This window comes from Anopheles coustani, chromosome 2, assembly GCF_943734705.1.
Source record: "Anopheles coustani chromosome 2, idAnoCousDA_361_x.2, whole genome shotgun sequence".
Taxonomy (NCBI): domain Eukaryota; kingdom Metazoa; phylum Arthropoda; class Insecta; order Diptera; family Culicidae; genus Anopheles; species Anopheles coustani.
This window is the reverse complement of record NC_071289.1, coordinates 30,810,464-30,829,120: the sequence shown is the minus strand read 5'-3', so window position 1 is coordinate 30,829,120 and position 18,657 is coordinate 30,810,464. Positions and strand designations below refer to the sequence as shown.

The 18,657-nt window shown below is 44.3% G+C and overlaps 1 protein-coding gene across 1 annotated transcript in view; it reads left to right on the top strand.

The window, feature by feature from the left end:
* The first annotated feature begins 5,296 nt into the window (after positions 1-5,296).
* Positions 5,297-18,657, top strand: part of LOC131266382 (cGMP-dependent protein kinase, isozyme 2 forms cD4/T1/T3A/T3B) — a 107,517-nt gene continuing 94,156 nt past the window's right edge. The window contains exons 1-2 of the mRNA XM_058268879.1: positions 5,297-5,431; positions 13,839-14,779. Coding sequence (XP_058124862.1) covers positions 13,887-14,779 — 893 coding nt within the window. The 5' untranslated portion in view covers positions 5,297-5,431; positions 13,839-13,886. The remainder of the gene's footprint in view (positions 5,432-13,838; positions 14,780-18,657) is intronic.

Sequence of the window (18,657 nt, the reverse complement as noted above, 5' to 3'; positions counted from 1 at the left end):
TTGGTATCTGGTGAGATGAGTTGAGGACTCCAGCGCACCAGCGAGAAATCAGGACGTCTTGCGATGGTCATCGCTTGTCTCATTAAAAATCACCTGGCCATCAATCACACCCTGCGTTGACCCTCGTTCAGTTTAGTAAATTCATTTTGTCACTCATTGGTGTATAAAGTTCCGTTCCGAGCAGCAACCCTCCCTTCCCAGCTAGAACTTGTTCCTTTTGCTTTCGCTCTTATCAAAAATAACAATTCTTGATTACTTGATCGGATGATCTACCCAGATGTAGAGTTTGCTTGCATTTTGTTCGTAAACATCCCGGTTCGTTCCAGTAATTCATACCGAGTGCAGTTTACTGTTGATATCTATTTTTATCCTTATCTTTTATCGGACCAGCCGTGTTATCGATTCTCGATGCTCGCTTGAGGACGTCTGTGGATAATGAGCTTCCCATGCCAACCGGAAAAAAGTGGATGTGTAAAGGAACTCTTCAATTACACTCTCGTTTCGTTACTTTCCGGGCGCCAGCTTATCTTAGGTTCAAAATGTTGATGGCAGAAGTAAAGGCACGGAAATAATTTTATAAAATTTGTAAAAGAAAAAATGTAAAATATTCTATTTTATTTTTCGATAGAAAATTGCAAAGACGGCGCTTTAAGTAAAAAACGAACATAAAACGGTCAGCTATACTGGCCGTAAATTATTAAGTGTCTTCGGCATGAATACATTATTCACAACTGCATTGACCTAAAATAGACACTAACTTGAGGCTGATTTTGAGGCTTAAGGCTAAATCTAACTACAACTGAAAAAAGAAATTGCGGACTGATTTGATCACATGTTTCGATTCATAAAAAAAATCCTATGTTATCCATGTTTTATGCGCAACGAAGCGTGAATGTTTCGCGGCTCGATAAGAGCAGTAATAAAAATGGAGAAAAAAGCAAAAAGAACATCTACCAACACATTTCTACCGAACTTATCGCCGGCGAAGGTCGTGTGTCAACGCTGTGTGTGACATCATCGCCGGGCAGGCGCATCACTAGCGGATGAGTTTTTGACGCTGCGCACGAGGGCTGTAAAGAAAAGAAACGAGAAAAAGGCAATAAGAAAGGTTCAAGCAGTGAGGAAAGGAAATTTCTTACCGCGAGGGAAGAGGGCAAGGACAAAACTTCGCGCACATACCTTAAAACACGAACCATGAAAGTGTGCACTTTCGGTATCTTCGGTGTTACATCTGGCGTGTGCGGAATGGGTGTGTTTGTTTGCGCTGTGGTTTGGAAAAGTAAACACAGTCCAGGTACTGCGGATCAACGCCTGGCGAAGGGAGGCATGATGGCGATGGATCGAGCTTCACCCAACAAAGGTTTGACTGGTCGATTTGTAAACTTGTTCGACGCTCACGCTTCTTCGAAGCGTGGGTTGTTTGCGGAATCGTCATGAAATCCCTCGCGCGTTTGAGCAAAGCAGAACGATCTTCCGGTTGGCCGCCAAACGGTTCTGTTTACGCTCCGGAGGTGTCGAAAAGATTGTACTTCCTTACGAGTAAGGAAAGTTTAAGCGCTCTCCATTACTAGGAAACTTACCTTTGCTTTATTGGATGTAAATTGTTTTCTTTGAAAGAACGCAGGACGAGAAGAATAATTAACAGCGCAATCTAACGTTTCGTGGAATTTTGACGTTGACGTTCGATTCGCTCAGAGACGCCTTCCAATAAAGATAGGAAATCTCTCTTTGTGATCAAAACTGCTGAAAACTTGTTCAATTAGCATTACCTATCGGTCACAAAATCGAAAATGTTTCGCTCTCTTTTGATCGAACACAATCGAACACTATCGGCGTGCAATATTTTCAGCATAAAAGATGAATAAATAATGCCCAGCGAAGAGCCAACTTCTTCGCTCGCAAACACGCAGACACCACTTCCGATGCACCGTCTTCGTCGAGATCTTCGTGTTCCTTCGTGCTCCGCGGTGGTTCGTAAATTTGGCTAGCTATTTTTAGCCACCGCCCCGTCGGAACCCCGAGATCCAATTTGCATTCTGTGGTCGAAAAAAGGCAGCACCTTGCAACAACTCCAGCCCGCAGTTTCGGGCAGTGCGTTTTGAATTCCGCTGACGTAAAGCAGCATCTAAAAACAACAATCCACGCCGAAAAACCTGCTCCGCGGGTCGAACCGCTGGCGACTATGCTAATTTATGTAGATGTAAAGACGCCGTTTCCCCCGTCCGGACGTGTCACAGAGTCTGCGATCACACCCCCTTGCAGTAGAATACCAACAAACCCAATCAAATCATGACAAAGCAGCCGATGGTGCGTTTTGCTTTTCTCTGGTTTTGTTCCAGCTTCATTCGGTAAAGTGATCTTCATTCTTTATTTTTTTATTTTTTCTTGAAATTTGGCTTGAAAAGGCTATGTTGGGGAAGATTGTTTATGGTACGGGTTTGTTACCAACAAGAGAGAGAGAGATATACATGAGAGTGGACAATGTGAGAGTGGACACCTAAGTCGCTAACCCATTCGGGGTTACACCTAAGGGGACACCTAAGTCGCCAAACGACCTTTTCTGCAACCGGCGATGAATGGAGCACAAAATTTGGGAAAGGAAAAATTAACTAACATTCCTAACCGCATGCAAATTACCCAAACACGAGCGTGAGTTCTTTTTCCTGCCCTTTCTTAGCGGGTTTAAAGTTGATCCCCAATTGGGGAAATCATGGAGATGGGTTTCACAGTTTCAAGATTAATGCTGAAAATGTCAAACCTGGTATCGATAGAATAGGAAAGTTATTATGTTGAGATTTTCAGTTTGACAGATTTTCTCTATTATGGATTATTTAAACTCTACCATTTGCGGCTTCCTTTTAACATGTGACCTATTCAAATTTTTAGTTCATCATTGTTACTTTTTTGTTGGATTTAATTGGGAAAATAGCGCTGCTTCGTATAATGTATGGTGTGTGTTTTATAAAAGTATTCCGAATACTAATGTATCATCTTCTTTTCTCATTTCGTTTCAGGGCCTCAGCAGATCTGCCTTTGACCGAACACGACCTTCATGGTCAATGTCAAGCAGGCGTACTATTCTTAAACCATCAAGCACCGTTCGGTGAATTGTTTCTCACCCGCCACCGCCATTGCCTAAGGAAGGCCACCCTTTTTGCTCCATTTTATTATCGTTTGTTGACGTGCGCGTACGATCGTCATTGCGTTGTCGGTTTTGTGCAAACTGTGCAAAAATCCAAAGGCGCGCGTTATCGAGTGAATTGCAGCAGAAGAGCCAGAAGAAGGAAAAAAACGGCGTACCGTAGAAACGGTTTCCCGGACGGTGGTTTTAGTATAGCAATTCGAGCTGCATCGCGGGAATGCGTACGATGCATTTCGGTTTTCGGGGGAAAATCATAACTGCAATTTTTGTTAGTACAAATTTCGCTTTTTCTATATATGTCGGTTCGTCGTCCGTTTCTGAGAAGCGGGTTGGATAATTGAGCCTTAAGGAAAAGGATAGAGTCTACACTCGTGCACAGTGGTTGAAGTACCGGGGGAGAGTGGTTTAATATAGTGGTATTCAAATTCGAAATTTGGATATGTTATTAAAAGTCTCTCTATGAAAAATTATTAAGCCAAAGCTATTACGAAATCTAAATTTCGAAAATATCAGTAATTAATAGTATTATAATTTTAGTTTTCGAGAGAAAAATTTTTTTTTTCTAATTTTTAAAGCCAGGACATAAAAGTAAGCGTCTAAGATTTTAAGATTATCATAATCTCGGAAATGCTGTTGGTTTTGTAAATGTCTCTACCTTGACCTTAGAATTAAAAACCTTTGTCGATTGTCGCGCTACATTCGACAACGTATTTTGACGCGATCTTGCATCTTCGTGTGTGTTAAAACCTATCGCGTGCGAAAGGGACCCGACAAACAAAGTTGCGCGACGGCGGGTTTAGGTGCAACTTTTTCCATACAAAACGCCCGGGCGATGAAAGTGCTACCCCAGTGCTCCTCTCCGCGAGTCTATACTTGCAAGCGGTAGCACAACATCGCGAACAAAACACCGCGACGAAGCGATGCATCAGGAGGAATTTCCTCATCCCACCCCTGATGGACCCATACTTGCAGATCTGCCATCGATGGCAAAGTCCTCCATCAGCTGGTTCTGACGTTGCAAAAAAAAAAATCGCAGAAGTAATTGTGAGGCTCGCGTGTTTAAAAGAAAACCCGGGTTTGAACGGGAAAAGAGGGAAAAAACAAACTAACAAAGGCACCGGCACATCGTGGCCTCGTACCGACACAAACACAAAGGCGCCCCGTGATACACGCGGCTCGCGTCGAGATAAGCACCCCGCGAGTAAACAAATAAAGCGTTGTTGTGGGGGAGCTTTTCGGATTCGGTATTTTGGTGGGGTTAGGTTTTAATTTATTCGATGAAGTGAATTGTCGACAGAAGTAAACCCGGCTGCACGTTCCCGCGATGGGGAAGTCGTGTGCGTGGTAAAAGGGGTGCACGATCGTTCGTCGATTCGCGGCATCGATCGCGTGGATGCCCCCAGTGCAAAAAACTAAACAAACCTCCCCAACCCCAGCAACTGTTACTGATAATGTTAACGACATGATCGTGTGCGTAGGGTGTCTTCGCTAGGGATCGTCGCGAGCAGTTTTTGGCAACCGGGGTAACTGTTCGTGTCCTCGCTAACGTTGGCTGTGTTTTATCGGAAAATGTTGACCCAGTTCATGGGTGGCTCATTCATGAGTGTTTCTTTTCCTCCGTACCATCTTATCGATGCCTTTTTTCAGTTGCTTTAATAAAGTTTCCCGCAAACGCGAAGTGTAAGTTTGAAAGTGTGAGTGATTGGAAGATTATTATTTTTTTTTATGAAAATCACATTTGTGAGCAAGTTAATACTTGAGTCTGAAGCCAACTCCAGAGTGCCTGTGTGTGTATATATAGATTACGATCATTTGGTGTGCCCTGTAGGCCATATTTTGTGAAGAAAAGTGAAGTCAGGGCGCGCGGTTCGCGGCAGCCAGTGTACAAGTGTTTGAGCTTATTATTAGTGTATCAAGTGTGCCTTCCTCAACGTCGGTTCAGTGGTGCAAGTGGTGGTCGTGCTGGGTATCTGTAAGTTCTCAATTAAGTCGGAATCGAATCGAAGTCGCGACTTCTCCCCCACTCGCCCCTAAAGCAGCCGCAGTGGGCTCAACTTCCCGCGAGCAGCGGCCATCAGGCAGGAAGCCGCAGCCAACAAAAGGAAGAGGTCGGCTCCGGCGATCGAACACTTGCGGGCACACGACGACCAATACGGCGACTTCATCGATTCGTCGACGAAGCCGTCGGTTATTAGCGGGCTTTGTTAAAAGCAAGTCCGCGATATTTCAGCAATTTCAGTGCGTTCCGAACGCTCCTCCAGTGTTGACTGGTGATCTTTTTCGGAAGTGGTACGTAACGATTTTCTACCATCCTTTTTTTTGTAAATTACCTATCAGTACATTGGTGTTTGGAGTGTTGAAGAACGGGTGCAACGGTGTCACACTAACAACCTCTTTAAAAACCAGGCGATTAGAACCAGAGTTTGGGGCGCTTTACCTAAAGGAATACCATAAGTGATCCTTCAAAGTGTAATTCCATCAGAGATAAGCAATGGAAGTGACAAGTGTGAGCGTGGGCGATCTCTAAAGATCTACCTCAGCACCGATCAATGTGTTGTGTTGACGATGTTACGACATCCAATTGAGCCATAGACGTGGGGGTTCAATGTCGTTTATTCTGCGCTCCTTCTATCCGATGTGTGGCCCCGATTGGTTAATTGGTTTGTAGGCCATTAGGCGGAATGAGATTGTACAGCGGGTATCACTATCCTACACGAAACATTGTTGGGGCTATCCATGCAGTCTTAGAAGCATCACGATCAGATGTAGCGAGATTTACTGAGAATTCTGCGAAGAGTCGTATATTTATGCAGTTCTGTAATAGGTTAGATGACTTATAAAACATATTTTCGAGGAATCAAACCCATCGGATACGATCATCAAATCAAATGTACTGAGATTTACTGAGAATTCTGGGAAGAATCATATATTTATACAGTTCTGTAATAAGTTAGATGAATTTTAAAACATATTTTCGAGGAATCAAATCCATTGGATACGAACCCGCGTTTACCGTTGCTGAACAAATCTAGTGGCAAGTAATTGTACAAACAAGTTCCTTTTTTTGCGCCTGAGCTGGCCTGGCGACGTTACGCGCTTCAACAACTTCTTTCGAGGGAACCTTTGGACTTTCCCCGTATAATGCACGATCATGCACGGATCACGCTCGGCCGGATGAGGAGGCAACAATTCCCCGGTTTATCTCTGGCAACACTCAAAAGCCTTCCGTCAACAGCGAAAGATCGGCACTGTTTCCAGCTTCCGACGCAAGTCACGGTCCTCAGGCCGCGTATCCAACCCGTCCCGAACACGTGCTGCTCTGCCGTGCTTCAGGGTGGTACGCCCCAATGTGTAAACACCCTTGTGGCTAGCCTAGTGTTTTCAATAGCATTAGGTTATCAATTGAACAGAATCAACAACCACAACAGCAACAACTGCGCTTAAAATAGCACACAGCAGCGCTACAGATCTGTCGAGGCCTTGAAATATTGTTCCGGCACAGCGGTGGGTGCAAATCTTTGTTTCGTAGAGAGAGGAGGTACGATCCGAGGTCGAACACGGATGATAAGAGGTAATGATTTATGCATTGGATATAAGGCGGATTAGGCAACGTCAGGGTTTTTTGGCAACACCCCCACACAGATTTATGGCGTGACTTGGCGTTGTAACTACGGCCAAACCGTAGACTTGATGTCTGTATGAGGTTGTTTACATACACTTTGTGTGTGTACATAGTCACAGCTACGACCATTAGGAAAGTATTAAATACTCATTAAAGGTGATGTATTCCGATGATTCCGACGACTATTTGCATAGTGATTCAATTCCAACGGAAAATTGAAATGGTATCATTCATTTTTATGGGAAACTTTTTTCCCACCGTGTTAGAAACACGATAGACAAGTCAGATAAGCCCACCAGGGTGTTTCCCAAAACCTTCCTTTTTTATTGGCAAATTGATCTAATGACCCAGAAAACAAAAACAAATAGCCATTCGTTCTAGGCGTAAGGCACTTCCAATATTTGCCCCAATATGATCGTAAACAAAGCAGGGAGCTCTGCTAAATGCCATAATTTACACGCGTCATAATGGCGCGCGCCTTTGGATACGCTGTGCCGGGTCTTTCGCTGCCACGTCATTGGGTACACTTCATTGAACCAATTCGCGGAATTGCCTGCTATTAAAACCGGGCTGCCATTGACAGTCATTACCGACGCTGGAGCTGGAGGTTCTTATACACATGGGTGTGTCGCAACGGGGAACGTAAATTTAGGGGCGGTTTTGGGACGCCGATCGTTCGTTCGCTTGGGCGTCCCTGAGCTTGTGACAGTTGTCACACAACCCGTTACGACTAGCGGCCCCCAAAAATTTTAAATTCCTCGAGTGTGTTTCCATGTTGACAACGAATGTTCTTTTCCGACACCACGGGTTGAGGCGGTTTGGGACGCATGATCGCGAAATTTGCACGATTCGTTCCTGGTTCTGATAACGCCGAACTTTGTAGCGTTTGCACGCGCTGGGTTTTGATGGCCTCGTTCTGCCCTCGAACCATTTGTATTCGTTTTTTTTTTAGGAGGACTAAGGTTTTCGAGTTCATTGCCGGGATCTTATTCTGTAGCTATTTTGTTTATATTTCAATTTCAAGGTAAGCGATCTGATGCTTGTGTTTTGCAAAAAAGGGATTCATATAAATAATTCAGACTTTTCGTTCGGTAAAAAGAACGATGTTTGAACGACTGTCATACAGAAGTTTATAGCCTTAAGCAAGAAGGCAAGTGTTGTGCAATCATCTAAGACTGATTATAGATGGAATGGTGCGATAGCTTTACCTTGTATATTTCCTTTGCCTCTGCATATTTGTCGAAAGGTTGAACTGAAAATTTCTAGAAATTTTGTTTACGAATATTTTGTACTTGGAAGTGATTTACGTAGTCTTGCTGCGTTGTAAAAATCCACACAAAAAGGATGAATGTCTTAGTTCGAAAGAAATTAGAAATACAACCTTCCAATCAGCAATCGCGTCATTGCATCACATTTATTCCACGACTCTCGGATTCCAACCCGCAAGTGCGCAGAATACGAAATGCACTTTTTGATCGACGGCCCCGCATCGGTGCATCGGATTTGCAAACATCGGAGTGCATTATTCAGTCCCGCTAATTGACGCCGCTTTGACCTGTTTGTTACGGAAGCTGTTGATTCGGTAACGTGACGGGAAGTTTGTTTAGGCGAGGCGGTGCTGAAAAAGAGCAAAAGTGCATTCTATAAAAGCGATCTTTCATGGGAAACCGTTCGAAGGTTTCGACTGGAAAAATATCCCTTTACGTTGACTACCACGCCCTTGCCCCTAATAAAAGCGAGCTTGTATCAAAGTCGGCTGCAGTAGTTACAGGAACAATTCCTTTATGAAAGCTTAGTTTTTGCTAGATTTCCGAATTTTTTTTGTTAAATAAATTTTTCAACCACATTTTAACATAAAAGGTTGAACTAAACTAACCCACCTAGTGGATGACAGGCAATTCTGATGTTTTATGATCAAATTTAATCTAAAAAGATGTTAAATAACGCTTGACAGTCAATAATTATAGTCAATTAAATTTAGTACATGGAAATCAATTTTGAAAAAATCCAATCCGATAGTGATAAATGACCAACATACTGCAGGACCAATTTGTTGTTTGTTTTTCTACAGTTTCTCAGGCCTTTTGAAGTAGGCTAAGCGCCTTCATTGCTCACGGATTTGTTTACAGCAAATTTCAATTACTTCAGCATTTCATCATCATGTACCGGATGAGCGAAGAAACAAGACACCACTCACAGAAGTTTATCAGGATCGTATGTCTCCTTTCCTCGTGCCGCACCTGGTGGGGCAGTTAGCCAACTTCCCCTCCCGTGCAACCTGCAGGTGTCGGGTGCATCCGCCTAACCGTATCGGGTATCGCTGGTTGCTCGATCTGTCCGACACCGGTTCGAACATAAATCATGCAATCGATGAGCATCGCGCGCCCATTGCCCATCCGGCTCCGGTGACTCCGCCAGAGCCCTCGGTCTGGGCGATATGAGCGTACGACGAGCGCGTGCAGGAAAACCTCAGCGGGACCGACAGATAGGAAAGCATGTGTACTCCATTAGTGTCGGTTACTTTTCGTGTGTATTTCATTACCGCTCGGGACGATCGGTGGCTCAGATGGATCACCGGGTGGCAAGTGGGGAAGGCGATAAGCGGAGGGCAGCGACGAGGGGTCATCTTTGCTCAAACAGTGAGCTTTGAGCACTGCGTTTTCTTCGTGACTCCCGTGGCTCGAGCACGGCATCCGATAATGGGAAGTGAAAACAAGATCACCTTTCCAACTCCTTTTCGGCAGTTTGGGTGTTGCTTGTTGACTTTTGATTACTTTTCAGATTCTTGCCATGGTTTGGTTTATGAGGGTAGGTCTCATGTCCCGTCTAATTATCACCATGTTTATATTGAAGAACCATAAACTATACACTTTTTGCTCACTTTCCTGATACATGTGAAAGATCAGCAAGTGCTTGGTCTAATCAGTTCTAATGGAGGGATACAATATTTTTTTGTTCAAATCAGTAGCACTCAGGCGACTTGTAGAATTTAAATTCCCTATAACCACTTTGAAGTTTTACAGGGAGGGTTTGGTTGGGTTTGGTACAGGGAGAAAATTGGTTTGCTAGGTTTTTGTATTGGTTTCTCATAGGTTCGGAAATTGTTTTGATGGTGTAACTTGGTTTGTAAATATTATTACTTTAGGAATGGAAATCATTTAATTATGAGTATTTTTAAAAAATTTTAAATAGAGAAGGGTCTGGAGAACATTGTAGGGTTCCGATATCGTTTGCTCGATAAGCTAAAAGCAACCTTTTTTAGAATGTAGTGCAGTAGACAGTTTTCAATTTGATTTCTTCCAGACGTATTTTAGGCTGACGATAAGAACGATAACATTAAACCATTGATTAGGTATAGTAATTTACAACAAAAGGTTTTTTTTCACGATAACAATAACATTTTTTTTCCTGGGCAATCAATTTATGAGTCTTGCAATAAAATATGGAGTTGTTGAAAACAAACTGCAAGGGTTGACCGGTAAGCCAACATTTGTTTATCAGCAGAAGTGATACATTTTTATTGGTTTCGCTGTTAATACAATGCTGTTTTCAGTCACTTTCCTGAAAAACTATTTTCTTCGTTTAACAATATTTTCCTATAGAAAATTTTATTTCCAACAGTAGTGTTGTGAAAAAACGGTCCGATCGGGCAGTTTAAGCTTTACCGATTGGGTAGCAGTAGTGGTGATAAGCCGCGTCCGCTAGCTGGTCGAGGACCGTAGGGTCGATCCAAAAAAGAGACGACCAGCTGACGGACGCGGTTGAAAAGAAAATAACAGGTACTCCAGCCGGGACCCGAGGTCCTTTTTTTCGGTTCACAACAGAAGCAAACACATGTAAATTTTCTAACACTCATTGTCACTTAAAGTAAAAATAAAATAGAGACAAGTGTTTAAAAAATGCGTGAGAGAAAGAAAGAAATAATTGGACCGAAAACCTGTTGCAGGACGCAACAAGTAGTCTCACTATTTTTATAAATAAAATTTAAGTTCATTTTTGAGCAATCAAAATCAACAAAGCTTGAAACTTTGCAATGAGTGATGCCATTATTATTATTTTAAATAAAAGGTGTTTCAAACACCTTTAATCTTTCGAATCGCTCATTGAATAATATTATTATTAATTTTATTTGATCTAATGAGCTTATAAAACGGTTGTTGCAATTATACTGCGTGGATTTCCTTATGGCTTCATTAGGTAGTGCCAAACGCTACTCTAGCTCTTCTTCCATCAGTGCAAGAGGGTTTATAGAAGACGGAACACATCAGTCAAGCAGTCGAGTCTGCATTCAACCCAGCACTAAACTGGACCGGTTCCCGAGCGCGGTGCATGCCGTTATAAATCATGAGCTACAGGTGCAAGAAGCCCCCCACGGGGAGGAGTACAAGGCTTGCTAACATCAACCCCCGGGGCTCAACCAGGTGGATGTCACTCTGCCAGCAACCCATGCCGGAGAATACATTTTAAAATGTAAACTATCGGCCGTAGAGTGAAAAAAGAAGAAGACGATAAAACTAGTGTAATAAAAGGCACATGCAGTTCGCGGCCCTTCCACTCGCCACGTTTGTGCCGGTGCCTTATCGATAGCCTTCTAATGATTGTAATTAATTTAATGCACTTTTCAATGCAACTGACGTGGCCTGCGAGGGGAAGGGTGTACGGGTTTTCCGCACGAGGAGGTTGACGTGTTGCGTTGCATTGCGTGGTGTAAAATAGTATAAAGCGAAACATAAATGGAACCACCCGAGGTTGGCATACTATGGCTGCCGCTCGGAAGCTCGCAATAGATAAGAAGGAACTTGGCACACACGCACATGCGAAACGAAAAAGCCTTCCAGCCATGCTTCATGTCGTCGCTGGCTGCTGCCATCCGCGATACCCCATGGGGCGCCTCGCTGTTGTCCATCTGTTGAGCCGTTGTGCCCGTTTTCTTGCGCCCCGAGGACTATTGAACGTTTCTCTTTTCAATTATTTAATAATTGTAATCAATTGAAAATTTATGCGCGAAACGTGTTCCCTTGGTGTCCCGCATACTCTCCCCGTCCTTCCGGGGACGAAGGCACTGGTCCACAACATCGAGAAATTAATCTACCGCCTTTTTTCCGCCAGCGTCTTGCGTCGGCAACCAGCTGGTGAAAAACTCGCTCTTCCACGACGAACACCAGACACACACACACACACTCTTTACTATGCGCTCGCATTTTGCTCGATCGATGTTGAATGCGTTGTTGATACATGTTTTAAATCATACGCTTCCCTGCACCCCCGTTCCCGTACTGTCGTCGGCTCCATTAAGTTTTATTTTCCCGGGCGTGCGGCGTGCGGTAAATAGAAGCAAACGGACACAAACGGTTGTGTTGCGCACGTCGCACGATATTAGTGCAAAAACGATCTCTGTTCGATCTATCGATCGCTCGAGCGCGACCTTAATTAGGTGGTGAAATACATTTCCGTTCCGGTCGAACACAACTGTCCCCGAAACCGGTGGCGCCGGAAGTGACACTACCTTTCTCGCAAGCTTTGGGGAGCTTGGAACGCGAATACCTTTTATTATCGAAGATTAGGGACGAAGTTTGATTTGCGGAAGCGCGGCTTAGATTATGCATGCTTTCGCACCTTCACTGACAGGGTTTATCTTATCTCATGTGTAGAATGAAGCTATTTCCAAGATAGTAGCATACATTAGTTATAGATTGGGGATACTATGAGCTTTGAATTCTATAGATTTATTCGTGACGGAAAACTAAATGAGGATAGATGCACGTGAAACATTTTTTATTGAATTATGTTTTTTTTACAAACAGCATCTTTTTATTCGATGTGTTTGTGTTTTATTTTTGCATAATTATAAAATCCCAAATAAAATATTCAGCTGATTTTAGTTGCAAGCTTTATAGACGAATAAGATGGAAAACATTCAATTCTAAAGAACGGTTTGAAGAACGGATCCTGTAAGATAACTTCATTGAAGTAGAAATGCATAAAATGTATCACCATTTAATTAAAAAAAGGTAATTCGAGGAAAGTCATTTAGCGGATTGCAGGGATTGAGCCGAGCTAGATGAATATAAAGAATAATAATAATAATGAACGAATTAATCGAAATAATAAACGAATGAATTTCGATGGCGAGGCAACGAAAAATTAAAAATGAAACCATTCGCTAGATAGTTGGCAATGAAAATTGGAAAAGCGATGGCCTACTACTGAACCGAGATGGATCTGCATATTGAAAAAGATGGAACAAAGTAGACATTGAAAAACTAAATGGATTAAACCATCAGTCTTGTGATTGAATTTTACGAGAGCGGATAGTAAACATGAAACTAGTAGTTGAATTTGGAAGTTGAATTATATTGAAATAGAGAAATTATTCGTGAAATCACGACACGGATGAAATCATTAACAGAAACATCATTAACATTACAAGATATACGGTTGCAAAAACCTATACTGTTAACTCTATCAGCAACGTTTGTAAAACGAGTGCTGCTTGAAGATGGTAATTTGAGAAAATGAGTGTTGGGAAAAGAATAAAAACCTTCCGATAAGAAAAAAGGTTAAGAGCTTGACGGATTCAGAAATCTGTAATTCAACATAAAAAAATGGTTTAAGAATTTAAATTGTTTATTGACATGATCTTAGGAACATTACTTGTTACTTTTGATGTTGAACAAGGACATGAGTTGATCGATTTGCATCCTCATGAAAGATCACACATTTTAATAAACTTCTTCACCTGCCGAACTTGACTGATGAAAAAACCTGTGAGTCACTGTGCATATAAGAATCGCCAAGGTAATCAAATCTTATCACTAAAACAACACTTTTGCAACCGTGCGGTCTGTGAAGAGGTTCGTTCCGTCACCGTCGACAGGCGCCTGGCAATGGTCAACATCTGCGAAAATGCCTTGCACCCGTGCACCCGTTCCGAGTCTCACCTCATCTCACCTCATCTCACCTCATCTCACCTCATCTCACCTCATCTCACCGCCTTCTCACGTTGGTTTATTTTACTCGATCGCTCACTCTAATGTTTCTCTTTCTTCCTCATCCGCCCCCTGTTCTCTATAGATTTTATTTTTATGACACCACCGGCAGCAAGCAGCAAAAATAGTGTGGATGCGCGTGTGTTTTGACGGGCTGTGCTTCGCGTCACGGCGCCCGGCCGTCGAGCAGGAGACGCAGACGGTCCTGTGCGGCGCAACCGCACTCGACGCCCAGCAGCTCGGCCGGCTGCTGAAGTACACGAACTTCGCGTCGCCCGCGCCGACCCCCCGGCCGCCCGCCACCGACGCCGGTGGACGCCCCGTGCTGACATCGGGCCCGGCCGCGAAGAAGACCGCGTCCGCCGCATCGACAGCGTCAGTCAGCGCGCACGGTTTCGCGAGTTCAGATCGTACGAGTAGTAGCGGCACCGGCACTACTAGCAGCAGCGCTACCAGCGTCAGGTGCGAACGTTCCGCGACCGCGAGTGTTTCCTCGGCACGCGACCGCGATCGCGACGGCCCGGCCATGATGGGCGACCACGGCACGTCGGCGACGGCGGCGGCGGCGTCGGCAGCGACAACAAATGACACCGTCAACAACAACCTGGACACGGGCGCGGTGGTCAACAGCTACAAGCAGCTGGCGCAGCTGCAGGGCGACCAGCAGGTCCAGAGCATCCTGCAGAATCTGTTCATAGGCGACGCTGATGCGCTCGGTCTGTCACCGCAGGTCCAGGAGCTGCTGAAGGTGGTGCAGGCGAAGGATATCCGAATCCGGGAGCTCGAGGACCTGCTGCGCCAGAAGCACGACGAGGTGGCCGAGTTGCGCAGCCACCTCGACAAGTTCCAGAGCGTGTTCCGGACGAGTGGGGGTGCCACCGGGGTGTCGCCGGGCGGTCGGAAGCTGGGCACGCATGGCGGTGTACAGCGGCAGCGTGCGCAGGGTATTTCGGCCGAGCCGCAGAGTGAAAGTTCCGTGCTGGAGCTGATGCACGTCACCTTCCCGAAATATGATAAGGAAGAAAGGTATGTACTAGAAATTAAGATCTTGGGATTAAGAACCTGATCGAAATGTTTACTACCAATCCTCATGACGATCCGGAATAGTTGTCTCCTCCAAAAGTTGTCCTCTTCAGAAGTAAACATGTTTGGGTAACTTCCAAATTAAGTCTTTTTAAATCTGAATCCACTGATGTCCGCGCTTGAATGATACTTAAATCTCATGAGTGCATAGCCTGAACCTATACCACCAAGTAGTGCATCTCAGAGTACCCGCGAGTTCAGTGCCACCCGGTCCCAGGCAGCTCAGTAACCTCGCCCTCAATCCACCGGTAACTAGAACGCACCGGATACGACGCTGCTCGCACATAAACGACTCAATTGTTTGCCGACTCTGCTCAGCTGGCGCTGAAACATATCAGCGGCACCCCAGCTAGAAGACGTTCCTCCCGACAAACGTCATTGAATGGTACTTATTCAGTGCGCTGGACGGGTATCTGACGAAACGGATCGTTATGCCCCCAACGCGGCTATCTATCGTGTGCGATCAATTAGTGCAGCCCGGCTGGTAAGCCTTTGGTTGGCTACTTTTGGATGGATGGACGTCCCTGGCACAATCGGCACCGATGGGGCCGCTCGATGGCGAATGAATTGCTGATGCATACATCGCTGCCGATAGCCTCGCGAGCTACGGAAACTGCTGGTTATGAGCTGAGGAAGTTTGCGCGAACATCTAGATGATCTAGAGCACTTGATAAGAAGAACCAGAAAGTTCTGGTAGAAATATTCCTAAACAAACTGTATGGTTTTAGCATGCGCTTCTCGCACCGCCTAAGAAAAAGTTATGTACAAGATCAACTCTGTCTTTCTGGTATGCTCTAAATATTCCTGGCAGGTAATTCCAAGCCGCCTATAGCAATTACCAGTTCTCGAAATTAAACGATTTTATTACCTTTATGGCATTAGAGATATTTGATTTGTGAAAACGGTTTATGCTGTTCCATGCTGAGCCTCAGCATTTTTTTTTTTCATCCTTAAACGTACCCTCCCTGCTGGAACCTTCCCGGACTGGTTCTATAGACAATTTATCCATTCCATTCACCATTCCTTGGCGACGCGTCGATAGCGAGCGGAGCTTAAACATTGCACTTCCATAAGATCCACGCCCCAAATGCCGGCGTTCGAAGGGTTTGCACATGCACTTTACCGTACACTTCAAGTGTGCAGATTGAAACAAAACACAAAAACGGCACCACATAACTTGGCGCAAAATGGAGTGCTCCTCTCGCACCGGGCGATTGCACAATCCGCCAGAGAGGAATGAATCGAAAATCTTGATGGGCCGCGGCTTGGTAGTTTACTTTTATATGGGCATAAATAATGCCAGCTCTGCAACATTCCGAGCGTGGCCATACACATCTGGTGACGATTTTATGCTTCAATGTTTGCAGTCACTTGCAGTAGATAGAGACAGCGACCTGTCACCACACAATCGGGGTCGTAAGGGCGCGAGAACGCTGCCGCCTAGTCATGGCTAGAATGACGTTTTGAAGTGTACTTCTGTGAGCCATGGTTGACGATAATGGTATTTAATAATAAGAGGATCAACTCCATCTGCTTGCCTCTGATTCACCTTTGCTTCCTTTTCGTTTTATTTAGTTTTTGCACAGATTCATAAAACCGTTCAACGATCTTTTTTCGTAGTCGGTGCGTAGTCGTTCTTGAAACGAAATCATGTGTGGCGCCATTAGTATCAAATCATGGATGCAATCCGAATTCCTTCAGCGCTTGATCTCTCTTAGATGTGTCGTTATGCTGTCGTTTTGGTGTAACTTGTTTGCCCGAATCCCAGGTCCTTGTCAAACTGCGTCCAAAAACACGACATCGTGCCAATAATCAAGACTTTGTAACTATTTATCCATCTCAAATTAACATGTATTAATCTCGTCACACATTATTCCTTCAGGAATGGAAACGGATTACAAAGTAGGGATGTCGCGAAATAAAGTTTATTACTAACCATCGTCGGAATGTGTTGGAATTTATATTTCTCGTGGCCCATACTTACAGAACTCGGCCGGAAGTGTTACGAACTAATTTTAGTTCCTCGCACGACACGACATCACCGAGGGGTGGTCTGAACAATTTAATGGCACCGGAAAGAAATTTGTTAACGGCAATATGTTTGCATTAACGTTCTTGGCATACGGTCACCGCCGTCGGTTCGAACCGAAATAGTCACATGGAGCATCGCAAAGGGCTTTCACTACCGAAGCAAAACGATGCGTCGTGCAAGTACCACAAATTTTCACATAAATGTTTTCCATTTAGAGGTCCAGAGCAACCCTGTTTAGATGGGGCAACCTGCTTCTCCCATGGCACATGATCAAAAGCAGACGCGGAACACGCGTATACCTCTGCCTTTAAATTCGTGGGTTTTTTTTGTGTGCTATTGCCGTTTTTCACACTCCCGCTCGGCATCAAACATTAACCAGCGGAACGGCGCCTATCGCCGGAATGACCCTAATTTTGCCAGAAGCAGAGTGATGTGTAAATAAATCGTCAGCCCAATGTTTGCGTCCGGTAGAGCTGCTCTTTTCATTGGCGCTTGCGTATTTTGTTTTCGCCTTTTTTCAATCATAGCCGTTCTGGAAAAGTGCCGATGGTTGCATAACTACAAAGAGCACTTTAGGAGTTTATGCTTTTAACCGGAAATCATCGCTATTCTGTTCTGACGCGGAAGAGTTATCGTTGCGTGATGAATAGATATTTATGTTGTGTTGTTTCAGTGAAAGTTATGTTTTGACGCACATCTGTTGATCGCCTACAAAGTGTCTCTTTATACGCTCCAAAGGTTTTATCATGTTTTACAGTGCTTTGCTTCTTGTACGAGTTTGTAATGTTAGTTATCATTTGTATGTTAAGTTTTATTTGTTTTTGGATTTTTTTATGTTTCATAACTTTTAACTAATGATGTGTGTTACTCACTTTTTTTCTGCAATTTGATAAACTGTTTGATAAACATTTTTTCTGTTGCTTAGTATGAACTCTTATGAAAAAAAAATTCTTTGTGCCTCCTCAAGATATTTTAACGAAATCCTTTTGTACTAAACATCTAACAAAGGTATTTCATACAAACATCGTCTATAGAAAAAACTATCAAATTTATATGAGAAGCAAGCCTACAGAAAGCCTGGTTAAAACTTCTTATCATTGCTCCGATTGCTCCAACTCCCGACCGTGTACTGTTTGACCTCCATATATTGGCGCGGGGATCAACCTTGTTGTTACGCCTGGAACTAATTTCCAAATGCCGTCCCTAAATCTTTCGTGTTGCTACATTCGTGAGCAGAATCAGCACATTGAAGTGTAATGCTAACACGTACCTCCCATCACCATTGGTGTTCGGTTGCGGGTGCCCTGTAACACGAAACCTTTGCCGCCTTGCGGTCGGCTTCATTCGCTGCTCCCAACGATTAAGCTAATCCTTGCAATCTTGAGCGCGGTCCTTCAGCACCGTTGCGCTCGGTGCAACGCTCAGGTGTCGTGCGTGACCGTTTAGCGAAGGAACCTGCACGCGGACACCTTCACCATCCTCCAAACCTGCACCTGGTTGTATCGAAGAAATGAATCAAAATGTAATTAAAATGTTGCCAATCGGAATATCGCAAATTCTTGGCGACCGGGGTGAGGGGACGTAATTAACGCACGGAGGCCACACGGTGGTAGAAGGCGACGGGCAATCATTACATTTAGCCCTTCTTGCTGAGCTTCACTGAGTTGAGCACCTTAGTCTCGCTCCGGTTGGTCGGACAGTTATGGCGTGTCGCTAATGTCTCAGATCTATCGATCGTCCCTCTTCGGAAGGGATTGGTTGTGCGGCACAGAACGTTGGAGAATTAGTT